Below are 22,869 nucleotides of genomic sequence, written 5' to 3'. Positions count from 1 at the left end.
TAATCATAATATGTTTGAACTTAATTTTTATTGATATGAGCAACAGGCGCAGAAAAACTGCGCACAGTATTGTGATAAATTTAGGATCTATGTTCAGGACGAAATGTGTCTAATACGATGATAAGATTCATGTTCATGCCTAACAAAAGGGAATTATGGCAGATTCTACAAAAGAAATAATTCATGGAATTATACAAGGCTTTAGAGACAGCATATTAGGTAAAGCGTACACTCTATAACTGATCAAAACATCTGATAGTGAAACCACCCTCTGGTATATATCTCAAATCCTGATGGATTGATTAGAGTAATTATGACGAAATTGTAAACTGTTAACAGGCAACATTAATAATGAAATATCATGTCCTTAATGTAGACTGAAAACAGAAAAGCGGGGCAGTTGAATAATGAATTTTGTGTTGAAAAAGAAACAATTATACTTTGTCCCAAGTCTCTGCTTTGACCACTTTTTGCATAATATCTCGATTACCATTAATACCTTTGCGCCCAAACTACCTCCATTTACTAGAATGAAAGAGGTCCAAATTATCTGTTTTGAATTTAACTCCACCCCTTCAAGTACGTTTCAATACACATCCAAAAATAGATTAAAGTACAGTAAAACACGCTTATAACGAACTCCCAGGGACAGACAATTTTTCTTCGGTATATAAACATGTTAAGTACCCCGGATAATATTATGAAAAAATTTTGCAAGGAACTTACGAATGAAGAAAAGATGTAAACATTTCCCATTTTGAATCTCCATACGATGTTTGTTTTCCTCTGGGTATAAACAGATGATATATTATTGTATTAATGGAGAACTTTTTTCTGGTTTATCGAAATGAATTGAAATTCATTGACAGATAATATGTATATTTTAATTAAAATTCATAAAAAAGTAACCACGAAGCAATAACTTGGGACTGACTATAAATGATAAGGGTTACGGAACAGCTGACAAAAAATTTGTTTGCTGATTACCTGATTACCAATTATTACTTAGCATTCTGTAACAGATTACAGGTGATTACAATTACATATTACCCCATCCCTGGATAGAATAACTTAATATAGAATTTTGGGTTTAAAAAAATATGTTTTTTGCAGAAGGTTTAAACATGGTTAAACACCCTTGTATTATTCCCAGTTATCTTTCATAAGCATTTACCGGTACAAGGGTCATTGATCATTGTCAATTGAATCGTTAATTGTGGAAGGGTCTGACTGAACCTTCGTCTTCCCTGAAACCTATTCTGAGAAGGTTTTTGGATCAACGGTGATCAGATGGATATGATCACGAGGATCTACTCTCAGAATAAGTAGTTTTAATATGAAAATTTTATTCATAAGGTGGAACCATGCAGTAAGTTTTAAGAAGCAGTAGTATGAAAGATTTAATTGACAATCAGACCATTATAAACTGCATGTGTATGTACACCTTTATAACATCCAGTGCCATATTATTTTATTAGTAAAGATATGTGCAGCTGTTTCACTTTATGAAAGTATTACTAAGGGGTTTGGATGGCAGTGGCCATTTTTAAACTGTATTGATCTCCTTTAGAATAAGAGCTTTGTAGAAAGATAAAGGAAAATACTAATTCAAATTCGATGTTCCTTGTGTAACGAGGTGATAGATAATTATGATCTTTTAAGATCAAATTTTTGTAAATATCAAATTTCTGCTGTTAACAGCTGAAACTTTTATATGAAATTTTTTTTTACCAAGTTTCTTTGAGTTTAAGGTAGATCTGATAAGTAATTTGTTGACCATCCAGTATCCTTAATGTAGGCCATTTTAAATTTGTTTTTCAGGAATATCAAAAATTTTAAAATATGATGCAAGCATTGACAACAGTGACGGTGAACTAAAGAAGAATGAACCACAGACAACATTGGCCCGCAGGAGAGCAGAAAAGCAAAAATTGAAGGGAAACCTAGAGATTAAGGAAAACAAAAAGTAAGTTCTGAGGAATAGCTTTTACTAAGCGTTAATTTAAAATTGTTGCATTGTTTATCAGATTCACACAATTTTCTTTTTAACTCACTTGAGCCATAGGCGCAAGCAAGCTTTTCTGATCAAAATTTGTATGTTTTCTGTCATCGTTGTTGTTGATGTGTTGTCATCAACTTTTTCCCACTGGGCCAATTTTAACCAAACTTGGCACAAAATATCTATAGGTGAAGGGGATTCAAGTTTGTTCAAATAAAGGGACATGCCCTATTTAAAGGGGAAAAAATTTAGAATTACAGAAAACTTGTTTGTATTTTTCAAAAATCTTTCTCTCAATAATCATTTGGCCACAAAAGCTCAAACTTGAATGTGTAGAAGCATCCTCATGTAGCGTAGATTCAACTTGTTCAAATCATAGCCCCTGGTTATGGTGCAGCCACAGTGGGGGGGGGGGGGGTTGAATTTTTACAAAGGAATATACCGGTAAAGAGAAAAATCTTTAAAAATCTTCTTCTCTAAAACTAAGAACTCAGAAAAGCTGTACATAACATGTGATAAGCATCATCATGTCGTGTAGATTTAAATTTGTTCAAATCATGATCCTGGGGGTAGGGTTGAGCAACAATTGGGGGGGGGGGGCAAATATTTACATAGAAATATATAGAGAAAAATCTTTTAAAATCTTTCAAAAAAGAATTCAATCAATTAGCTGAAACTTGTGTGAAAGCAGGTTGTGCAGATTAAAGTTTGATCAAACGGATTCCCTGGAAAAGGGTAGAGCCACAAAGAGGAAGGAGAGATTTTTATATATAGAAATTGAGAAAAACCTTCTGACAAGTATTGAAACAGCAAATCTACCTACCTAGTCCTTGTTGCACCTAAAGGCACATAGGGCAAGGAAGGACAAGCCCTTTTTGAAAAAAGGGGCTTGATATTAAACATAAAAATATGTGGATAAAAATCAGAAGATCTCTAAACTTTTTATGCAAGGTGTACTCTACTAAATTAATTGTCAAAAAATTTTGAATTTGATACTGTCATGCTGATTTTATCAAGTATGACTATTGTTGCTTAGGTGAGCAATGTGGCCACTGGGCCTCTTGTTTAAGTTTTATTAGAACTATTCATCTCAATTAGACATACAGTTACACGTATATTAGAATAAAAATTGTGTCTGTTATTTTCTTATTCAGAGAAGCAACCGTGAAGCAGAGACTCTTCCAGTGTTCTGTGTGGAATGGAGGTGTTTTCTTGGTAATTGACAAGATTTTACAAATTTATTTTTTAACAGCTATTGTTTAAGGGGCAATAATCAATGAAACTGGAATCAAGTTAGTGACAACAGCTTAATTTAACTGTCTAAACTGATTGTTTGAATTTTCCCCTTATGTGAAAACACCTACTATGTGGTGCAGGTATAAAATATATACCAGTGTATAAATGGTATCTGCACATGTAAACACCATAAAGATACATGAAATTTGTAAATCATGTAAATATCTCTTACTTTTCGTAATATCGATGAAATGGCTGTTTTCATTTTCAGACAAGCATTGTGTTATTTCATTGGGCCTTGCTCCCATGCTTGTTATGGTTCACCGAGTTAATTTTTGGTAAGATTTTTTATTAGTTTTCGTAATTTTCAATATCTGATGTACAGCCTTTCTCAAATTTCAAAATGGGATTGACTTTAAGTTAAACACAAAATTGCAAACCAGTTTTTAACATCCTATTTACATTGATTTTAGCTGGCTCAGAGAATTTGAATATCACTTGGCTGTGGATAAGTTCTCTGCTTTCTTGGATCTTTGGAGCTCTGTGGATTTTGCCACTCTTTGTCATCAGTAAAATTGTGAACTGCATGTGGTTTCAGGTTTGTTGTTATCAATTTCTTTGCCCCTTGAGATGGAATATTACGGGAATTATGTTTGTGCCCTGTTTGTCCTTCTGCTATCTGCCAAAACTCTACACATGTATGTCGGATGAAGAACAAGTACTAATGTCTTTTTAAATGTACTCAGATCTAAGAAACTTATAATTGTTCATCTATTTATCAATAAATAGCTACCTAATTTGGATGTTACATTAACATCTAAAATTTATATACTTTTATGTGTTTCTATTGTTTGTAAAAAAATCTTTGTAAAATATATGAAAAATATTGTTTGTAAAATCTTCTGTCTTGAACAGTTAGATGTTGGATTTACAACATTGATGATTGTATAAAATCACATTCTCTGTATACAAAAATCTAAATGCATGCGACTTTAAAGTGATTGTGTTTAAAAAACACATTCTCGTAGTGAGACCTGAAGCTCTGGGTTCAAATCTCTGCAGAGACTTGATTTTTCACCACCTGTTACATTTTGATTTACTTACAGGACATTGCAGATGCTGCCTATGTGAGATCAAGGGGGCGCCCTACTCCTATCAATCTGAGTGTCTTGGTGGCAGATCTTTTATTCAGTGTCCTGTTACAAGCTTTCTTTTTAATTCAGGTAAATTTAGATTAGCAAAAATTTAAGATTTTTTAAAGTTATCTGTCAGAACATTCAACCAATGGAAAACTGATCCATTTCCCTGAATTTTTAAAATTTTTGAAAGATAAGAAACTATCATGATCGATGAGTTGTTGTAAAACAAAAATTGTTATACTGTACAATGATTTTACAAAAAGTATTTCTGTGTATACAAATCTACAATGATGTTTTTAGAGTACCTTGGCTACTTTTCTACCCATTCCCGGTGTGGGCTATTTAGTGGGCTTCATTCACATGTCTCTCCTGTACTCTCTTTATGCCTTTGAGTACAAGTGGTTCAATATGGGTAAGTCACATGACTCATTCTGAATTTAATTACATAAATGTTTGGTTTCCTTACTAGCTTGTAACAGGATAATGGCCATTTCATCGAGTATCAACAATCTAGCCTATGACCTGTTGTATTTGTAGAGATAAAGGTCAAAAGTGAAATGGCTTATTAAAGGTCAAGGTCGTAATTGAAATTCGAGGACAAATTAACCAAAACAGTTTTAATGTTTAATATAAAACATGGTTATGCTCTGTAGCATAGTTTTTAACATTGCCCTCTTACTTTTCATTTTATTCTTATATGAACACAGGTTGGGAGGTTCACAAACGCCTTGCTTACATTGAGTCCTACTGGCCATATTTCCTGGGATTTGGCATTCCTCTGGCATTTCTGACTTCTATGTCAGCATCAGCTGTTATCAGGTAGAGTTAACAACATCATAAGAATGTGGCATGAAAAATGAAATCAATTTCTGACTCTGTTTTCTGTTGTTAAACTTTTGTTTGGCTGTTGTAAAGTTTTTGATATGAATATTATTTGATAATCAACAATATTCAGAGTCCTCTGAAAACTTTGACAATAATACCTAATGCAGTGCACCTAGAAGTGTAAATAATGATTTTTTATTTCATTCTGCTTGTTTCTCCTCTCACATCATGTTTGATCCAATACATGTGTGTTTCTTTCAGTGGATGTATCTTCTCTATACTGTTTCCTTTGTTCATACTAAGTGCCAATGATGCAGAGGAGAGCTCACAAGTTTGGTGAGTTTTGTTTTACTGTTATATGCCAGTATTTGTTATAACTTTTACTGAATAAAGAGAGCTGGATGGTTGTTGCAATATTTTAGACTACATTATTTTCTTGAAAAGAAGAACTTTGTGTTAAGATATTGAAAAATGTTCTTTGATTAACAATATTATAAGTTATAAAACTCATTTCTGAGAATTTAAGATTGTTTGATCTAATGGGTACCGGAGTATTTTGTTGATAACCAAGCCTACTTGATATGAAACTTGTGCTGATTTTAAAATTCATTAGAGAAATATGGTCAATAAAAGCCTCTTTATTTAAAATTCTTTTCAGTCATTCTCCCTTGAGACTATTTGCTCCGGTCGTGATGATCACAAATATTCTTTTCCGACAATCGGTGAAATCCAAAAGCACACCCACCACTCAGCAATCTTCTTCTCCTAAAAAACAGACTCGCATTACAGAACCTGCAACTCGTAGATAACAACTTTAGAAGTTAAATGTCACTTTGATTTGATATGCAGTGAAGAGGGAAATTGCAATAGTTGTGATTATTTATGATTGATGACTCTGAAAAAGATAACCTTTTGTTTCTCTCTGTTTGAATGTGAAATTTTTTGGGTTTTGTGACTAGTATTTAGTATTTAGTATTCTAGTATTTAGTCATGCATGTTGTAACTTTTGTTTTAACCTGTATACATTGTACATGAATGTATGGAAGAGTTATGATTGTGTACTATTAATTAAACAAATGTACATGCAGTATTTACTTTATGTGACAGAGTGATTGTGATCTTCCAATAAAATTTCTGATAAAATTCAGAGTATGATATGTTGTTTTAGCTAACAGAAAAATCTGATAAATCCCTTCAAATTCCATACAAATTAGAGTGTCTCCTTATTACAATCTAATGGAACAAAAGGTTAAAGCTCAAGTGAGCTTTCTTGATCACTCCTTGTCTGGCATTCATCGGTCTGTCTGTCTGTCTGTCGGTGTGTCTCTAAACAAAATTTTGTCAAAGAAAATCATAGTCCCATGGGATTAGTTAGCTGAATTCTGGAGATTTTTTTAGATTTGTATATGTATACATGTACATGTACAAGAATGAAAGGGAAATGTTTGAAAATACTTGATTGAATCTGCCAAGACTTAGAATAGAAACAAATGCAAGATTTTATCAGCAAAGGAACTTTGCATGGCTTCTTTTTAAAATTGAAAAGGGGGGGGGGGGCGTATTGTCACTTAGGAACAGATGAACATACATGTACTTGGATAGAGAAATGTGTAAATGTATTTTACATTGAAGATCTGAATTTTTTTTCTTTTTTAGCTCACCTGAGCTGAAAGCTCAAGTGAGCTTTTCTGATCAAAATTTGTCCGTTGTCTGGCGTTGTCGGCGGCGTTGTCTTTGTAAACTTTTCACATTTTCTTCTTCTTCTCCAGAACCACTGGGCAGATTTCAACCAAATTTGGCACAAAACATCACTGGGTGAAGGGGATTCAAGTTTGTTCAAATGAAGGGCCACGCCCTCTTTAAAGGGGAGATAATTGAGAATTATTGAAAATTTGTTGGTATTTTTCAAAAATCTTCTTCTCAAAAACTGTTTGGCCAGAAAAGCTTAAACTTGTGTGGAGGCATCCCCAGGTAGTAAAGATTCAAGTTTGTTCAAATCATGGTCCCCGGGGGTATGGCGGTGCCACAATGGGGGAATGGATTTTTATATAGGAATATATTGAGAAAATCTTTAAAAATCTTTTTCTCAAAAGCTATTAGGCCAGAAAAGCTCAAATTTGACTGGAAGCATCCTCAGATAATGTTGATTCAAGTTTGTTCAAATCATGGTCCCCGGGGGTAGGGCGGGGCCACAATGGGGGATAAATTTTTAAATATAGAGAAAATCTTTAAAAATCTTCTGATGAAAACTATTAGGCCAGGAAAGCCCAAATTTGAGTGGAAGCATCCCCAGGTCGTATGGATTCAAGTTTGTTTAAATCATAGTTCCGGGGTACAGTGAGGCCACAATGGGGGATGAATTTTTATATAGGAATATATAGAGAAAATCTTTTAAAATCTTCTTTTTAAAAACTATTTGGCCAGAAAAGCTGCCCTCGGGTAGTGTATAAATTCAAGTTTGCAAAATCATAGTCCCTGGAGGTAGGGCGGGGCCGCAATGGCGGGTTGAATTTTTACATAGGAATATATAGAGAAAATCTTTAAAAATATTCTTGGAAAGTTTTCAGTCCAAAACTCAGTACTTTGTATGAAACCTCAGGTTATGCAGATTTAGGTTTGATGAAACCATGATTCCCTAGAGAAAAGTGGGGCCACAAAATGGGGGGGGGGTATATATGATTAGTGAAAAATCTTCTTAGAGGTACAACAACAAAAGGGGCTTGATATTTACCAAAAAAAGTTGTGGATAAAAATTTGCAGATTTTCAATTTTTTTTAGCAAAATCTACTGTACTTAGTTGTAAAGATATTTTGATTTCGATACTGTAATGCTAATTTGATCAGAGTTAAGGCTCAGGTGAGCGATGTGGCCCGTGGGCCTCTTGTTAATGACGGCTGCGCGGTTAACAAATTAACCACCAGATCTTCATAAAATTTTAAGATATGACTTGTAAAGCTATAAACTATAATGTAGTAAAGAAACATTATATACATATTACCTTATGAATTTTGGTAATTTCCTACATGTATACATTTGTATGGAGATCTTCTTTCAAAGGAGATCAACACAGTCTAAAAGTGGCCATGACCATGGAGCCCTCTTAAAATTAAAAATAAAACTACATGTATAGTACAAAAACCCAATAACCTTCATTTTCGTAGCTGACAAAATCGCGAATAGACGCGTAACTTTCGCGATATACCGCGTAACGTTCGCGAAAAACCGAATATGAAATGAGTCCCGCGGGAGTGTTAGTCCTATTAGGGCAGATCTAGTTAATGAAAACCTGACACCATAGAAGAATTCCCCGAAAATTTGACTACATATATATTCCTGTAATTTACTTTCATAACTTTGGAAATACAACAGACTTCATGACGTCGAGGGAACGTGCTAATCGCTGGAACCATTATTTAAGTGAGTCGTTCGCAGTGGTCCCTGTTATCGCAAGACCTTTTGACCCGCAGGTCATGTTCTGTTAGCTTTGTATACTTGGTGGCCTAACTATTGTTTAAACATGTTTTACTGGAATATCGTATTTATCTTTGGTACAGTATACATTTTACCTTTTATCAGATTTATTGTTTGTTCTTAAGTAAATTATTGTATTTACAATACGTAATGAATTTACATTATTTCTAAAAGTTAACATCAACCCCCTTTTCAAAATAAAAAAAATCCACAAAACCAGCCGAATTTTGATGATGAAAAAGCTGCAATATGAATGGTATGATGTCGTTATTCTTTATTTTAATGTGTCGATTTCATTAATCTTAATCCCCACATGATCATTTCATAACATTTCTGGATGATACCCATTTATCGTGTAATGAGGGACTCATCAGCTCAGAAGTAATAAGAAAAAGTATCTAGACAAAGGTATTGTAAAAGATCAATAAGAGAGAAAAGGTTTCCTGAACTCATGTCAAATTGTGATGCCTAGGCTAGAAAATTTCGTGAGATTATTCGTTCTTTGTTTATTATGTATACATGAAACTTATAGTAAACTACTTCTCCTGTCTTTGGCACACCCCGTTTCATTTCCAGACCTGGCCGCCGTTTGGTTATTGGTCAGTACAGCCGCCCAGTCTCAGATTTGCCAGGAGACCATTGCCCTGGGGTGTGGCTCCTACCAGCAGATTGAAGCAGACGAGACCGTGTGTGGATCAGACGGCTCTCACTACGTCAACTTGTGAGTTTCCAAGTTACACATTCTATCCCAACTTGTGTGTTACCGGTTGTTCTAGTATTCGAGGTTGTTGATTTTCGTGGATAGTTCAAAACATGCGAAGATAAATTGTGTTTAAATGCACCGTTTATTTTTCATACTATATTAAACTGATTGTTTAATTTCATATTTTCATAGCTGTGAATTTAGTGTAGCAAAATGTAAAAACCCTTCATTGGAAATCGCCTCACTGGGTCATTGTGGTCTAGGCCAAACAACAACAACGACACCGACAACTACAACACAGACAACAACAACAACAACAACATTACCAACGACAACAACAAGACAAACAACAACAAGTACCACAGTACAACCCTCCACAACTAGATCAACAACAACGCGCGACCCCAGCCAGCAGTTGTTCTGTGATAATAAGGATTTAATCACGTGCCCATCTACTGTAGGTCACGTGTGCGGAAGTAATGGCGTCATCTACAAGAATGAGTAAGATGAAATTAATTGTTGACACAGTTTAACTTTACATTTTATATAAGATGGTTTTAAAAATCAATTTCGACAAAACAAGAACCAATCAAGCAAACGAGCACTTAATTTAATATTATTTTATTATTGAAAAAACATGTCTACTGAATATCTACAGTTGTGAGTTTGCCAAAGCCAAATGCACTGATGGTAGTCTGAGTATTGAGAGTGTGTCCTTCTGCCACCATACCACCACTACCGCTAAGCCTACAACCCTTGACCCCAACCAGCAGCTGTTCTGTGATAACAAGGAATTCATAGGGTGTCCCACCACCGTCAAACACGTGTGCGGAAGTGACGGCGTCGTATACAACAACGAGTAAGTGACGTCGCAATTGCCCATTCATAAATTTACTTTAAATGCAGGACAATATTTATTAAGACTGACAAAAATATATTGAATGAGCTTTCAAAATGTCATATAAAATATGTACACAGCTATAACTGATTAGTAAAATTTATATTTGTACATGTAAATTAACAATTTCTTGAGGCAAGTCACCATTTATTTTGTTTTGTTCTTAGTAAAACTTCACTGTTCATCAACTGTTTAAACTTTTCTTTCCTAGCTGCGAGTTTGCTAAAGCGAAGTGTACCAATGGCGCCTTGTCTATCCAGCCTTCGTCATTTTGTCACCACACACTCTGAGCATTTCAGTACTTCGATCTTGTCAATTTTATAACACATAGTGTGCTTAAATTGTATAATGGAGCGATTATGAACTGCAATTTTTTTTTTATCGGAGAGATCATTATTCAAAAACTGTTTTTATTATTTCAGTGACAGTTGAATAAAAATTTAGATTTATAATCTTCTGGATTTTTTTACGTAAGAAAAACCATTCGAGGCTTAAGGATAGTTGGGTTGATTAGTAGCGCTGCTTCTTATACATGTATGTCAATCAAAGTAACAGAAATATAAAATATATATTAAAAACCATAAATTAATTGATTTTCTTGAGACTTTAGCCTTTTCTATTAAAAAAAGCCTTTTCTGTTTAAAAACATTGTCTGATAAAGTTACTAAACCATAGTACTATATATTTGTAATTACAGGTTGTTTTAAACAGTGCTGTGCAGGTGTTTGTTTTGGCGAGTACATGTAGCCGCTCGGGGAATAAACCAAATTAAATAAGCAAGTAAATAAGATTAGCTAACTCTTGAATCTTACAAAAACTTTCATAAACGATAATCCTGTTCAAACCCTGGGAAAATACTTTGGGGAAAAAATATCTCACAAATATGGAAAACAAATGCTAGTTAAATCTTTAACAAAATCTAACTTAAAACAAAAATAGATTCTTTAAAACAAAAATAATTTGTACATGACAATTTCAGAATTTGCCCCTAGAGCTGTGCATATTAAATGATATGGGCTTATTTTGAGAGCGTCATGACAGATACCGTGTTTTTTCTCGAAACATATGAAAATAAAATTTTGCTCCAATGAGACACCTTTTAGGTAGTAAAGAAAAACTTCTCATAAAAAAGGCACACAGCGTCACAAGCATGTAGCGATATCGCAGATAAAAAGATAAGTAGTGAACTGCTAACAAGAGGATCAACTCTTCACTTCGGGTATCGATTATGAGCTATAAATCATGGACACATTGCTGGTGGAGACAGTATTCGGTTTATCTGAGGATGAAACGTGTCGTACCTCTTCAAAATTTCAGACGAAGGAAAGTTCTGATAACCGGTTGTACTTTCATCTTCTTCTTCTTCATCATCACCATCTTCATCAACGGTAAGATTTGGCTAATTTAAACTATTAGTTCTTTCTTGAAATCCGACTTTCGGAACAGTTCCATACGATTTGTACGTAGGTAATATTTATGAGATGTTTTGGCCCTCCCAGTTTCTCTCGAATACAATTACACGTTGGTCAATTTTAAGTTATATACCGGGAGCACATGTGCTCTGGCTTCCAAGTTTGTGCTATTGAGATGTAAACAAAAATGTCACGACATCATTCGAACTCCAATATAGTAAGACAAGTTGAGAAATGTTTCAATGCTTCTGGCATTCTCTTGCTAAACCTACAGCGTATTCCGATTGTATCTGTATTTACTCATTTGTTTACATATACCTGTTGTAAGGAATTTCAATTTGGCAATGAATTTGACTCTTACGAAACTAAATGGCAGTTGCATTGCTGTTTAATGCGTTGGCACTTTCTAAATAGGGAATTCATAAAATCAAAACTCGGAAGGAGCAGTAACAAGAAATCGAAGCTTGGAAAAAACTCTATAAATGTTAAACGCTGTGGTTTCATAGATATTCGTTGAACAGCAATTTTTCTGATTGATTTTGTTGAAATTAAATATCCATTAAAGTAGGATTTGTGACAACAGCTATAGGACCATTGTACACAGAGTTACGTACATGTATCATCGAAATAGGGAAGAGAGAGTAGTTGATCATATACATGTGTATATATATCTACACTCGCTTTCTCTAGTGCTACAACATTGAATACTCCTTGTTCATGCTCTGACATATCCTTCTTGTCAACCTGAGACTTGAATTTAATTTTGAATACAAATATTAATGTAAAAATAAGTTACTGATATTATATACTGATATAAATTGACAAATTTAACCTAGTAGCTATTAATCAAATTAAACAAGGCTTTTCTTTTTAGTTTAGTGGACGAATTATTGTATCTGCTGGCATTGTGTATGGACTAAGATCAATAGGAATTATAATGCCAACATAAATCAAAGGATTAGAATAAACCTGCTGACTTTTATTCTACTGTCATAGCTTTCTCGCTCTATCAAAAGGAATGAAGCGACAGATCGAAGAATACTCACTATATTTATTTGCCCGAAAAACATTATGAACTATGACCGTCGGTATTTGTGAAAATTGCAGAGTATAGAATGTAACAAATATAAGATGTCTTGTTTTTATCACAGGAAACATACAGAAGTAGCTACTTCTTATTTTCCCCCTTTAAGCTCAATATTATATTCGATGATTTCGAATTTCTTTTTTTAAAAATATTTCTTTTCTTATTTAGCGAATGAGCATTATAATAAACATTTAGTGAAAATACAACTTCATTGTGCCTCGTGTTAATTTGAATAAACCTGTCAATTTCACAGGAAAATGTTTACGTTAAATTCATATGAGCTGAGAAACGATAGCATGTGTAATATTTAAACAATAAAATGCTTACTTTGGTGATTCATGCGGGATATGAAGGTGGCGACATTGCAGAAAAAAAAAATCGCGATAGCGGGTTATGCAAATGTTTTCTGCAATGATCGCTATCTTCATAACCCGCATGAATCATCAAAGAAAGCATTTTATTGTTTGTATTAACATCTTCCTTTTAACAAATCATTAAATTGATTGTAAAAAGTAAGTAAAATTCGGTAAATTACTGTAAACGTTCATTAGTTCATTAGGTAAAAGAAACAGCACTGGCGTCGGAAGCAAATTGAAAGTAGGGGGGGGGGGGGGGCTAGACTAATCCTCAGAAATATTGAGAAAAAAGTAATTCCCCAAATCATGGAAATCCTAATCCGTGGGGGGGGGGGGGGGGGGGGGGTATACCTATACTTCCAAAAGAAAAATAAAACTTACTTACCCAAATTATTTTTTTTCCAAAATCATGAAACTCCTAATTTGGGGGGGGGGGGGGGGGGGCTAGTATGCTTCTAAATCCAACTTCTCAATCTTTCTTGGTAAAATTAGGAACACTAATCTTTCCTGCGAGAAAATGCTATGTTTCTAATGGTTAGGTATAACTTTGCACTAGCCCCCCCCCCCCCCCTCCCCCCTCGGTTCCGACGCCTATGAACAGCCAAATCATCTCCTACATGTATGGGACTTTGAGCCTAATAACTTCAGGTCTGTAGCTCCAGACCTGCAGCTATGACTTTAATTTTACTTAATAGTAGATTTTGTTGATCAAAATAGATTCACATCTGTAAACTATAATTTACATTCCGATTCGTTAACTATAGTTAAGAGTTGTTAATCATAGTTATACAATCGTGAAACTATACTGTAATTACATGTATATTTATCAAATACATAATGTTTTACAAATCGTAAATGGTTGTTTTCATTATCAATTATAGTGTTACACTTCATAAGCTGAAACTATGGTTTACAGATGTGAAATATAGATTAACGGCGTTTAAAAAGTTTCACAGATGATAAATAGGTTTATCAACCATTAACTATATAGTCCACGGACTCTAAACTACAGTTAACAATAGTTTATTGTTAACTATAGTTTACGGTTCGTAAACTATAATTAACGGTCCGTTTACTATAGTTTTCTATGACACGCCAAATTCACAAAAATGAGCTAATCATATAGTTTTACTGTCAATAAACTAGGTTAAACGGTTGTAAACCATAGTTTACGGTAAAAAATTATAGTAAACGATGATAATCTATATTTTACATCTGTAAACCAATGTTTCAGAGGTGTAAAACTAAAATCAACGCTGAAAACAACCAATTGCAATTGAAAAACATGATTTTAATATCTGATAAAAATTGTTTCAAGAGTGTGAAACTATATGATTAACAACTCTTTACCATAGTTAACGAATGCAAAATTAATGATAGTTTACAGATGTGAATCTATATTTATCAGCAAAATCCATTGTTAACTTTATTTGCAGACAGATAAACTAGGATTATCATAAGTAAACTATAGTTTACAACCGTTAAATATGGTTTTGCCGACGAAAACTACCGTGGTTTCATTAATATTCAAGGGCATCAATTTTCGTGGATAAAGTGAAAATCACAGTTTCAAGGATACGTAAATTCGTGGCCAATGACCCTATCAATACAAAATGTTAATAAAAATTGCACTTCAATGATTGTTTATGTATGCATGCACCTTGTCGTTATTTATTTTTATTTATTACCTGAGGATACGTTCATGTACATGTAATCTATCTACAGACTAAGTTCGTATTCATTATTGATAACGAAGGAAAATGTTACCTTAACTCCTATACAGCATAAAGAAATATGTGGTTTCTTTTTGTTTTCATTAAGATTTTGAAGATGAACAATGAGTTCTTTTGAAATTTAAGTGTTTTTTACCCAATGAATACCGAAAAAATTGCCTATCATGAGGTACATGTAGTATTATTATCCTTTCATGTTAAATACTGAAATCTGATTGGTTTAGACGCAGTTGGTAATCCGTTCTATTACCCTCAGCGTTAGCAACACACTTGGCAACGGGTAATACAACGAATTGTTACATGCGCGTAAATTATGCGCGTACGGTTCGTCGTATAATTCACTTCATTTCTATATAAAAGCAGTAAAAATTTCTTTAAAAGTAAGACATTCAGTATAATAAAATAAATAGTGCCTGTTAGGGAGGGTAACTGTTGAAATTGACACCCCGAGAAAACCATTGTCAAGCTCCGCTTCGCGTCGGTTGACAATGGTTTTCTCGGGGTGTCAATTTCAACAGTTACCCTCCCAAACAGGCACTATTTATATATAGGTGTAGCTATAATCTTTCGACTAAGATGGACAATTCATCAAATCATATAAGGCAAATAAAGAAACTTTTTATTAAAAGTGCATGTTGAAATGCATATCACTTCTGTAATGTATTTTCTGTATTATTATTCATCTTTTTTGTGTATAATATATGTGCATAATAAGAAGGCGATTTGATAAATTATTTGGCTCATAAATAAAATAAACTCCAATCATACAAAAAAATCAATATAGAAAAATTGATTTTTTTTTCCTCAAAAATTCTGAACCCCGGTAATTTTCGTGCATTCTTGAGTCGTTTTATCGCATTCGTGAAAAAATTCAACATGTACTTTAAAAAGCGCTTAATAGTGACAGCAGACCTTGCGAATCGCGACAGTCAAATAATTACTGATTTTTTTTGGCTGAATATTTTAAGGTACAATTAACTTGCTCCAAGAAGTCAGCGTTGTAATTAATTGAACATCATTTAATCGTCGTTCGGTTAACATATGCCACAGGGGCTTCGCTTATTAATTCAATTGCAATGAATACATAGGAATGATCGTGTTAGGAAGTGAATATTCTTTCATCGAATTCTACACTGTCCTGTACGTCCATGGTTTACAATGAGCGCTATTTATTTTTTCTTAAATCGAACGAGGAGGAGCAAGGGCGTTTTGTTTGGATTATTTCTAGTTCTGTCGATTTTGATTTTGTCAACAAAGAGGGAGAGCAGTAAGTTTTATATATTTTTTTTTTAAGATTTACTTGACCCCCCTTCCCCTACCCTTCCGAAGTTTGTTATAAATTCTGGGTTTTCCCCTCCCACATCAAAGACCCCCTTGCATATATAACCGTGGTAACCAGAGTTATTGATATAAGTTTTGTTTGTTAGTTATTGTAAATTAATTTTCTTTTTTAATCTTAATTTTGAAATTTTTGAAAGGCGAATCTACATAATTAAAAGAGTGAATTAAATGCATTTTGGGTGTTATACTAGTATCTAAAAATCATTACACATTGAACTGAGAGAGAGAGAGAGAGAGAGAGAGAGAGAGAGAGAGAGAGAGAGAGAGAGAGAGAGAGAGAGAGAGAGAGAGAGAGAGATTGTTTTAAAATGATTACCCTTTCATCTTGCAGTTGTCATCGTCATTTTAAAACGGAATATTTTTGTATATATCAAAATCATGGAAATTTAATTATTTATTTACAAGAATCTTGGGGTTTTCTTTTTGTCCTGTATGTTTGTTAGTTGTTGTTGCCCCCCCCCCCCCCCCCCCAAATGTGACACAATATTCAATCCTTCGATATATTTCAAATTTATTGAAAGCATTTGACTCGACAAATGTACATGTAGTTGCAATGAATACCTCTGAATATAGAAACTTAAATCGCAGTCAGGAAGATCTCCAGGTTTTAATTATCATTCGTTAAAATTATAATTAATGATATACGTGAGAATGCGACGCATTGGCAAGTACAAATTCATGTGTACTTAATCGACATATTATTTGCATGTCCAATTAACATATGTTTGACATCAGCAATTTCTATTCATTTGTATACAAAATTAGCATAAATGCAAAAACGACACATTACGATCGGTAAGAGTTAAAATTCAGGCAATTATATGTAATAATGTTTCGCGGTTTTTTTTCCAGCTGTTTGATTATAATAATAAAAACTTAAATCCATAGCTTACAAAGTCATGCGAGGGAGAGAAGTGAGCGAAGAAAATACTATGACTTGTCTACAACGCAAGACTGTTTACCGCACCAGAACATGAATTCATAATTTAAAAAGATTAGTCTCTCATTGCAACTTTAATGAAGAGAATTAGTTAGATGCAAAATAGATTCTGGATTGCTAATGCATTATTAACATCATACAAACGTAGGCCGGAAAACGAAGACACGGTTCTTCACCCTGCAGTGTCATTTACACAGCACTGTTAATGACATCTGTCTTAATTAATTACCCTGTAACAGTATTTCGTTAATTAGTGTGATGCTACATGTATACATGCAGTACAATGCCACAGGGCCAGAATAAGACATCGCCGCGAGGTCAAAGCTACACATTGTAAGTAACCAAGATTTAATTGAGTTGCAACTACACAAAATGTCAGATTTGGACTAACATGGCATTAGTCTCGCTTTCGCCCAGACTTTCGCTCTCGAGACTTGTCTTGAGAGCGAGAGTCTGTGCTAGAGTTAGAGAACGAGATGCTGGTACTCAAAATACAATGTCATTATGTCAATTTTTGATGATGGAAGAAAATGAAATAAATTCTAGGATGTTCGTACGGACAAAAAAAAAACAACTTAATAGGGCAATCAAAAGATGCATTTGCCATGTCCTTTAGTCAATATTTTAAGGTACATTTGTTTCATTTATTATGATATAACTATGTTGCAGTTTATTTATTTTTTACTTTTCAGATAATTCTGTCATCTATAACCAAGGGTATGTGAAATCCTTCCAAGAATGGCAGACCAAAGCATCTCTGGAGTTAAAGCAATTCATAGGTAATCAAATGCACTTTCTTACACTTCATCGTCCATGTTTAACTTCATCTTGGCTGTCAGAGACCTTTCAAGTATCATAGCATCTTTACAATGTTAAGGTTTTGTTATCGTATCTTCAGGGTCCTCCACACACCTGGAAAAAGTTCTGCCTCCAAACATGAACTTCTAAATTACTTAAATATATGGATGTCTAGCATGTTCGACTTGAAAATGACAAAATATTCAATTTTTAGCTCACTGAGACGAAGCCAGGGGAGCTTATGCTATACCGTCGGCGTCGGTGTCCGGACCTGGTTAAAGCTATTGGTGCAGGTCCTGTATCTAACTTATTACTTGTCCTGTCTTCACCAAACTTGCATGGGTGATGCATCTGGACCTACACATGGTTTTGAAAGACTTGGATGCTGAATCTGGGCCATGAATTTCAGATGCTGGTGGAGGTTAAGGTTTTTGGAGCAGGTTAAAATTTTTGGTGCAGTTGCCCTTTGATAGCAATTTCTAAGTTACTACTGGTCCTATCTTCACCAAACTTGCATGGACGGTGTGTCTTATGATACTTATGCACCTAACAGACTTGAATGCTGAATCTAAACCGTAGGTTTTGAAAGCTGGAGGAGGTTAAGGTTTTAAGCTGGTTAAAATTTTGGGAGCAGGTGGCCTCTGATTATTGCATGCATGGATGATGCATCTGGACCTATTCATGGACTTGAAAGACTTTAATGCTCAATCTGGGCCATGAATTTTAGACTTTGGAGCAGGTTAAAGTTTTTTGGCAGGTGCTATTTGATGCCAATATCTAAGTTACTACTGGTCCGATCTTCACCAAACTTGCATGGATGATGCATCTGGACCTACTTATGGACTTGAAAGACTTGGATACTGAATCTTGGCCATGAGTTTTAGATGCTGGAGGAGGCTAAGGTTATTGGAGCAGGTTGAAGTTTTTGGAGCAGGTGTCCTCTGATGATTATATCTTAGTTATTACTGGTCTTAACTTAACCAAACGTGCATGGATGTTGCGTCTTACGGTAATGCTGGATTTGACAGACTTGAATGCTGAATCTGAGCAGTAGGTTTTGAATGCTGGAGGAGGTCAAGGTTTTTTCAGCGTAGTAAAATTTTTGGAGCAGGTGCCCTTTGATAGACAAATTTTAGTTATTATTAGTTTAATCTTTACCAAAATACAGATGATGCATCCTGCGATTCTGATGCACTCCACACGCATGGATGCTGAATATAAGCCATAGGTTTAAGATGCTGGAGGTGGTTTAGTTTTAGATAATTGTACTATTTCAAATTTGCATGGTTTATTTTAACTATGTAAATGAATCGCAGAGGTGCGTCAGATACAGAGCCTGATCCCCATTATCAAGGATGCTAACAAAACCTACCTAACTCAAACCTGCTTGATAGATATGTTTGTTGTTGAATGGTATGACATGATTCCTTTTATATAGTATTCTATGATATGATATTATGAATATTATATTATGCGTCTATATACATGTAATACAATATCATATGAAATATTGTTATACTTTCATGTTAAATACTGAAATCTGATTGGTTAAGACGCAGTTAATAATATTTACTATTACCCTCAGCGTTAGCAACGCACTTGGCAACGGGTAACATTAAAAAATGTTACATGCGCGAAAATTATGCGCGTACTGTTCGCTGTATATATCTTGATGTGATATCAATCTTATGTTACTATTTCATATTGTTTCATTGAATATTACAGTATTATATTGTATCATATGATATATCATTTGGCCCATTATTGTCTAGTATCATAGGATGCAATATCGTTTTTAATAGTATTGTATTGATAAACATTGTTTCTCACAACGCCGTATGCAATTAACATATGATTATCAAACAATTTTTTTTTAACATGGGATGTACTATATTGTGTCAAATTACACTACAGTATCCATGAATATCCAAGGTCATTACCTATGATTTTCTTATGATATGATAAATGTGGTCATTTAAGGCGATGCCTCATAAAGGTGATTCCTTGCGGTCTCTGTGAGCTTTGAAATCTGTGATTACCTATGTTTTAAATTGTACTACTATTCATGAAATTTAAAAAAAAAACTGTTTAACAATGCGTTCAAATCATTTATATTTACATCTACCAAGTATTATTTCCTCTATTTCTTACGGAAACTTATAGTTAACTCATAGCTCTATAGAAACAGCCAGACTGAAATCTACACATCCCATTTATCGATTGGTCGAACTCTACAGCGGCTGAAACTAACAAGAAACAGGGCTAAAATTGACACGCCCTGTTTATCGATTGGTCGAAACCTACAACGACCTAAGAAAAATCACGGATTCCACGAAATAATCATGATGATGTCACACTCAAAGTCTCACAGGAGACGATTTGGCTGTTTCTTTTAGCTAACGTCCTTATGTACATTAACAGTAAATTAGTGAATTTATCTTTTCATAATCAATTTATTAATTAGTTAAAAGTAAGATGTTAAAATAAATAATGAAATGCTTTCTTTGATGATTCATGCATGTTATGAAAGTAGCAATAATTGCAGAAAAAATTTACATAACCTGCGTTAGCGGGTTTTGTATTTTTTCTGCAATGTTGCTACCTTCATATCCCGAATGAATCACCAAAGGAAGCATTTTATTGCACAAGTGACGTACTGCCATAAAAAGTAAAATTCACGAGGTGTCGAGGATCCTTAAGAATGTTTTGTAATGCAACTTTAATAAATTTCATTGGCTTGCAACCAGAATTCTACAAATAAAACTATTGGACCGAAATCATGAAATATATAATTATTTTACATTATTTTTATAATAATTTGTAAATGTCTTATAATGGTGTCAGGGAGTGGTCCCATGCCCGTGGTAATTCTGACGTATATGAGGAGCGGATCATCCTTTTTTGGGGAGGTTCTTCAAGCCAGCGATGACGTCTTCTATCTATTTGAACCACTGAGGACTATTCAATTTCATTTTAGAAAGAGCAATACTTTTTATTACCTTAACGGCAACAACAGGTAAATGTCTTACTCTGAAAGATAAAATAAATGATGCAAAGACAGATTTGTTAAAATGATGGAAAGATAACATCTTATAACATTATGCAAATTACTATTACCTGTGGTCGTTACAGCAAACAACAAATCCTCATAATAATAAAACGTAAAGGTACATGTAACTATTAGAAACCCTTGATCTTTTTTTTTCCAGATCGTATACAAATTTTCTGGATATTGCAGCAGACGTTCTAAACGAAATATTTCAATGTAATTTCGAAAATCTGCCTCTCCCCTTTTTTGCCGATGGGTTTTTAAGCAAAGGAAAGAAATCAAAAGAATTTCGAGTGTGCATGCATCAGAAAACAAAGAATACTAGTTTAAATGAAGCGACAAAGCAATGCGCCCTGATGATGAAAAAAATGTGCCAGGCTTCAAAATACATTATCCTTAAAACAATTCGCATTCCACTGAAAATTTTGGTTCCGTTTCCAGAAACATTTCCGAAATTTAAGATTCTTCATCTTCTTCGAGATCCCCGAGCCACTCTGAAATCACAGTCTCGTTTTGGCGTGGTGAGAACAGAGTATATGCAGGAAAATGCTACAAAGTTTTGCAATCGAGTATACAATGATATTACAATAGCTAGGCAAACCACGTCCATAGCAGACGGTCGGTATTTTCCAATTTCGTACGAAAATTTGGCAAAATATCCATTTGAGATGGCAACTAATGTGTACAATTTCCTTGAAATGGAAGTCAATGCAGATATGACATCACGTGTGGAAAAATTAACAATGGCAAAGAAGACATGTGGCGAGTCGAAAATTGCTAAAACAATGTGCACCAAGTCATCCAATTCCAGCGCAGACGCGGACAAGTGGCGGGGAACGATACCATTTCACTTTGTTTCTGTTGTGGATAATGCTTGCCAGATGCTGTACAGCATAGTTGGACTGCAAAGCATCCCTGATGAGGTTCATTTACGTAACCTGTCGTTTTCTTTAAGGAGGGAGACCATTCCTGACTTTGGTGATTTCAGATTCTCATAACGATAGTCCAAGACTTTTATTGGTGATTTCATATTCTCATAAAGTTAGCCATTCTTAAAAGTTCTTGTTCTGTGCATTTCAACGGTATAAGGTAGTGGTTGTTTCTCGGAATTCCAGAAAAGCTGTGATTTACTATATACTCTGGAATCATTAGATTTCGTGGTGGCACAATTTTCGTGGAATTCGTGGGTACCTCGCTTTCATCAATTAACGTCTTCCAAGAATTGATAAAATAGGGTTATAAAGTCAAATTTCCTTTTGTAGGTATAAGATAATAAACGAAATTACTCCCTCACAAACCTGTAAAATTTAAGCAATACATGAAAACTTGCCCCACGAGATTTAATGATTTCACAGTAAATTATGCGTTTTTAATTAATCATAATGTGTGCTTGATTTGTCCTTGTGTGCTATTTAAAGTGTATGTTTGTTTTTAAAATGAAACATATTTTCTCTACTTTTTATTCCGAAAACATGAAGTATAGGAAAAATTATACATTTTGACGAGTTTTATCGTCCATTACTTTATGCTATCATCCTGTTACTTGTTTGTTTTGATTTAAAGAATCTTAAAAATGACTTTTCTTTGTTGTTTTTTGATGGATTGAATCTACGTTTTACTCCATGAATGAGAGCATTTAAGCTTGTTAGCATTGAGACAACTTTTTTAATGATATCGATTATAATCACATGTACCTGACATTATTATCTTTCCTGAAAAATATACCCCTTAGAAAGAGAGAGTGTCTTTTAAAACCGGTGCAACTGGAAATTTGGTAATTATCAAGACCTTGTCAATGATTCATGAAAAAACAATTCAACAATCAATCTACTAAAAAAAATAAATGAAATAAATTGAGGGGAGGAATATGTCAGGTTGAAAA

General features: G+C 34.1%; 3 protein-coding genes across 4 annotated transcripts; all 3 read left to right on the top strand.

Moving 5' to 3' along the window:
- Positions 1-32: 32 nt before the first annotated feature.
- LOC105339105 (etoposide-induced protein 2.4 homolog) lies at positions 33-6,087 on the top strand. Its single transcript, XM_011444516.4, has 10 exons — positions 33-219; positions 1,822-1,966; positions 3,154-3,214; positions 3,507-3,573; positions 3,709-3,833; positions 4,342-4,458; positions 4,675-4,786; positions 5,082-5,193; positions 5,461-5,535; positions 5,858-6,087. The coding sequence occupies exons 1-10, from the start codon at positions 156-158 to the stop codon at positions 6,006-6,008; spliced, it is 1,029 nt and encodes a 342-aa protein (XP_011442818.3). The 5' UTR covers positions 33-155; the 3' UTR covers positions 6,009-6,087.
- A 2,542-nt stretch (positions 6,088-8,629) lies between these two features.
- On the top strand, positions 8,630-10,723 carry LOC105339106 (uncharacterized). The gene is made up of 5 exons (XM_011444517.4): positions 8,630-8,747; positions 9,247-9,391; positions 9,566-9,874; positions 10,032-10,232; positions 10,483-10,723. The coding sequence occupies exons 1-5, from the start codon at positions 8,717-8,719 to the stop codon at positions 10,559-10,561; spliced, it is 765 nt and encodes a 254-aa protein (XP_011442819.3). The 5' UTR covers positions 8,630-8,716; the 3' UTR covers positions 10,562-10,723.
- A 745-nt stretch (positions 10,724-11,468) lies between these two features.
- On the top strand, positions 11,469-22,564 carry LOC105339107 (carbohydrate sulfotransferase 1). Of its 2 annotated transcripts, none has more exons than XM_066076731.1 (4): positions 11,469-11,659; positions 17,833-17,919; positions 20,783-20,954; positions 21,148-22,564. In XM_066076731.1, exons 1-4 carry the CDS (start codon positions 11,500-11,502, stop codon positions 21,983-21,985), a joined length of 1,257 nt encoding a protein of 418 aa, XP_065932803.1. In that variant the 5' UTR covers positions 11,469-11,499; the 3' UTR covers positions 21,986-22,564. The 2 variants fall into 2 exon arrangements, with proteins under 2 accessions (XP_065932803.1, XP_065932804.1); XM_066076732.1 differs by lacking the exon at positions 11,469-11,659 and adding an exon at positions 15,867-16,126.
- Positions 22,565-22,869: the final 305 nt, after the last annotated feature.

This window comes from Magallana gigas, chromosome 2, assembly GCF_963853765.1.
Source record: "Magallana gigas chromosome 2, xbMagGiga1.1, whole genome shotgun sequence".
Taxonomy (NCBI): domain Eukaryota; kingdom Metazoa; phylum Mollusca; class Bivalvia; order Ostreida; family Ostreidae; genus Magallana; species Magallana gigas.
Note: the sequence above shows the minus strand (reverse complement) of the source record. Positions and strands in the feature narration are given on the sequence as shown.

What these genes read in the sequence shown, in the direction of transcription:
- LOC105339105 (XM_011444516.4), top strand. Translation starts at nt 156, where the DNA reads ATGGCAGATTCTACAAAAGAAATAATTCATGGAATTATACAAGGCTTT. An exon ending in GAGATTAAGGAAAACAAAAA is followed by an intron (nt 1,967 to 3,153) that starts GTAAGTTCTGAG and finishes TTTCTTATTCAG; the next exon opens with AGAAGCAACCGTGAAGCAGA. An exon ending in GAGGAGAGCTCACAAGTTTG is followed by an intron (nt 5,536 to 5,857) that starts GTGAGTTTTGTT and finishes AATTCTTTTCAG; the next exon opens with TCATTCTCCCTTGAGACTAT.
- LOC105339106 (XM_011444517.4), top strand. Translation starts at nt 8,717, where the DNA reads ATGTTTTACTGGAATATCGTATTTATCTTTG. An exon ending in GAATATCGTATTTATCTTTG is followed by an intron (nt 8,748 to 9,246) that starts GTACAGTATACA and finishes TTTCATTTCCAG; the next exon opens with ACCTGGCCGCCGTTTGGTTA. An exon ending in GGCGTCATCTACAAGAATGA is followed by an intron (nt 9,875 to 10,031) that starts GTAAGATGAAAT and finishes GAATATCTACAG; the next exon opens with TTGTGAGTTTGCCAAAGCCA.
- LOC105339107 (XM_066076731.1), top strand. Translation starts at nt 11,500, where the DNA reads ATGAGCTATAAATCATGGACACATTGCTGGTGGAGACAGTATTCGGTT. An exon ending in CATCACCATCTTCATCAACG is followed by an intron (nt 11,660 to 17,832) that starts GTAAGATTTGGC and finishes TTTACTTTTCAG; the next exon opens with ATAATTCTGTCATCTATAAC. An exon ending in TACCTTAACGGCAACAACAG is followed by an intron (nt 20,955 to 21,147) that starts GTAAATGTCTTA and finishes TTTTTTTTCCAG; the next exon opens with ATCGTATACAAATTTTCTGG.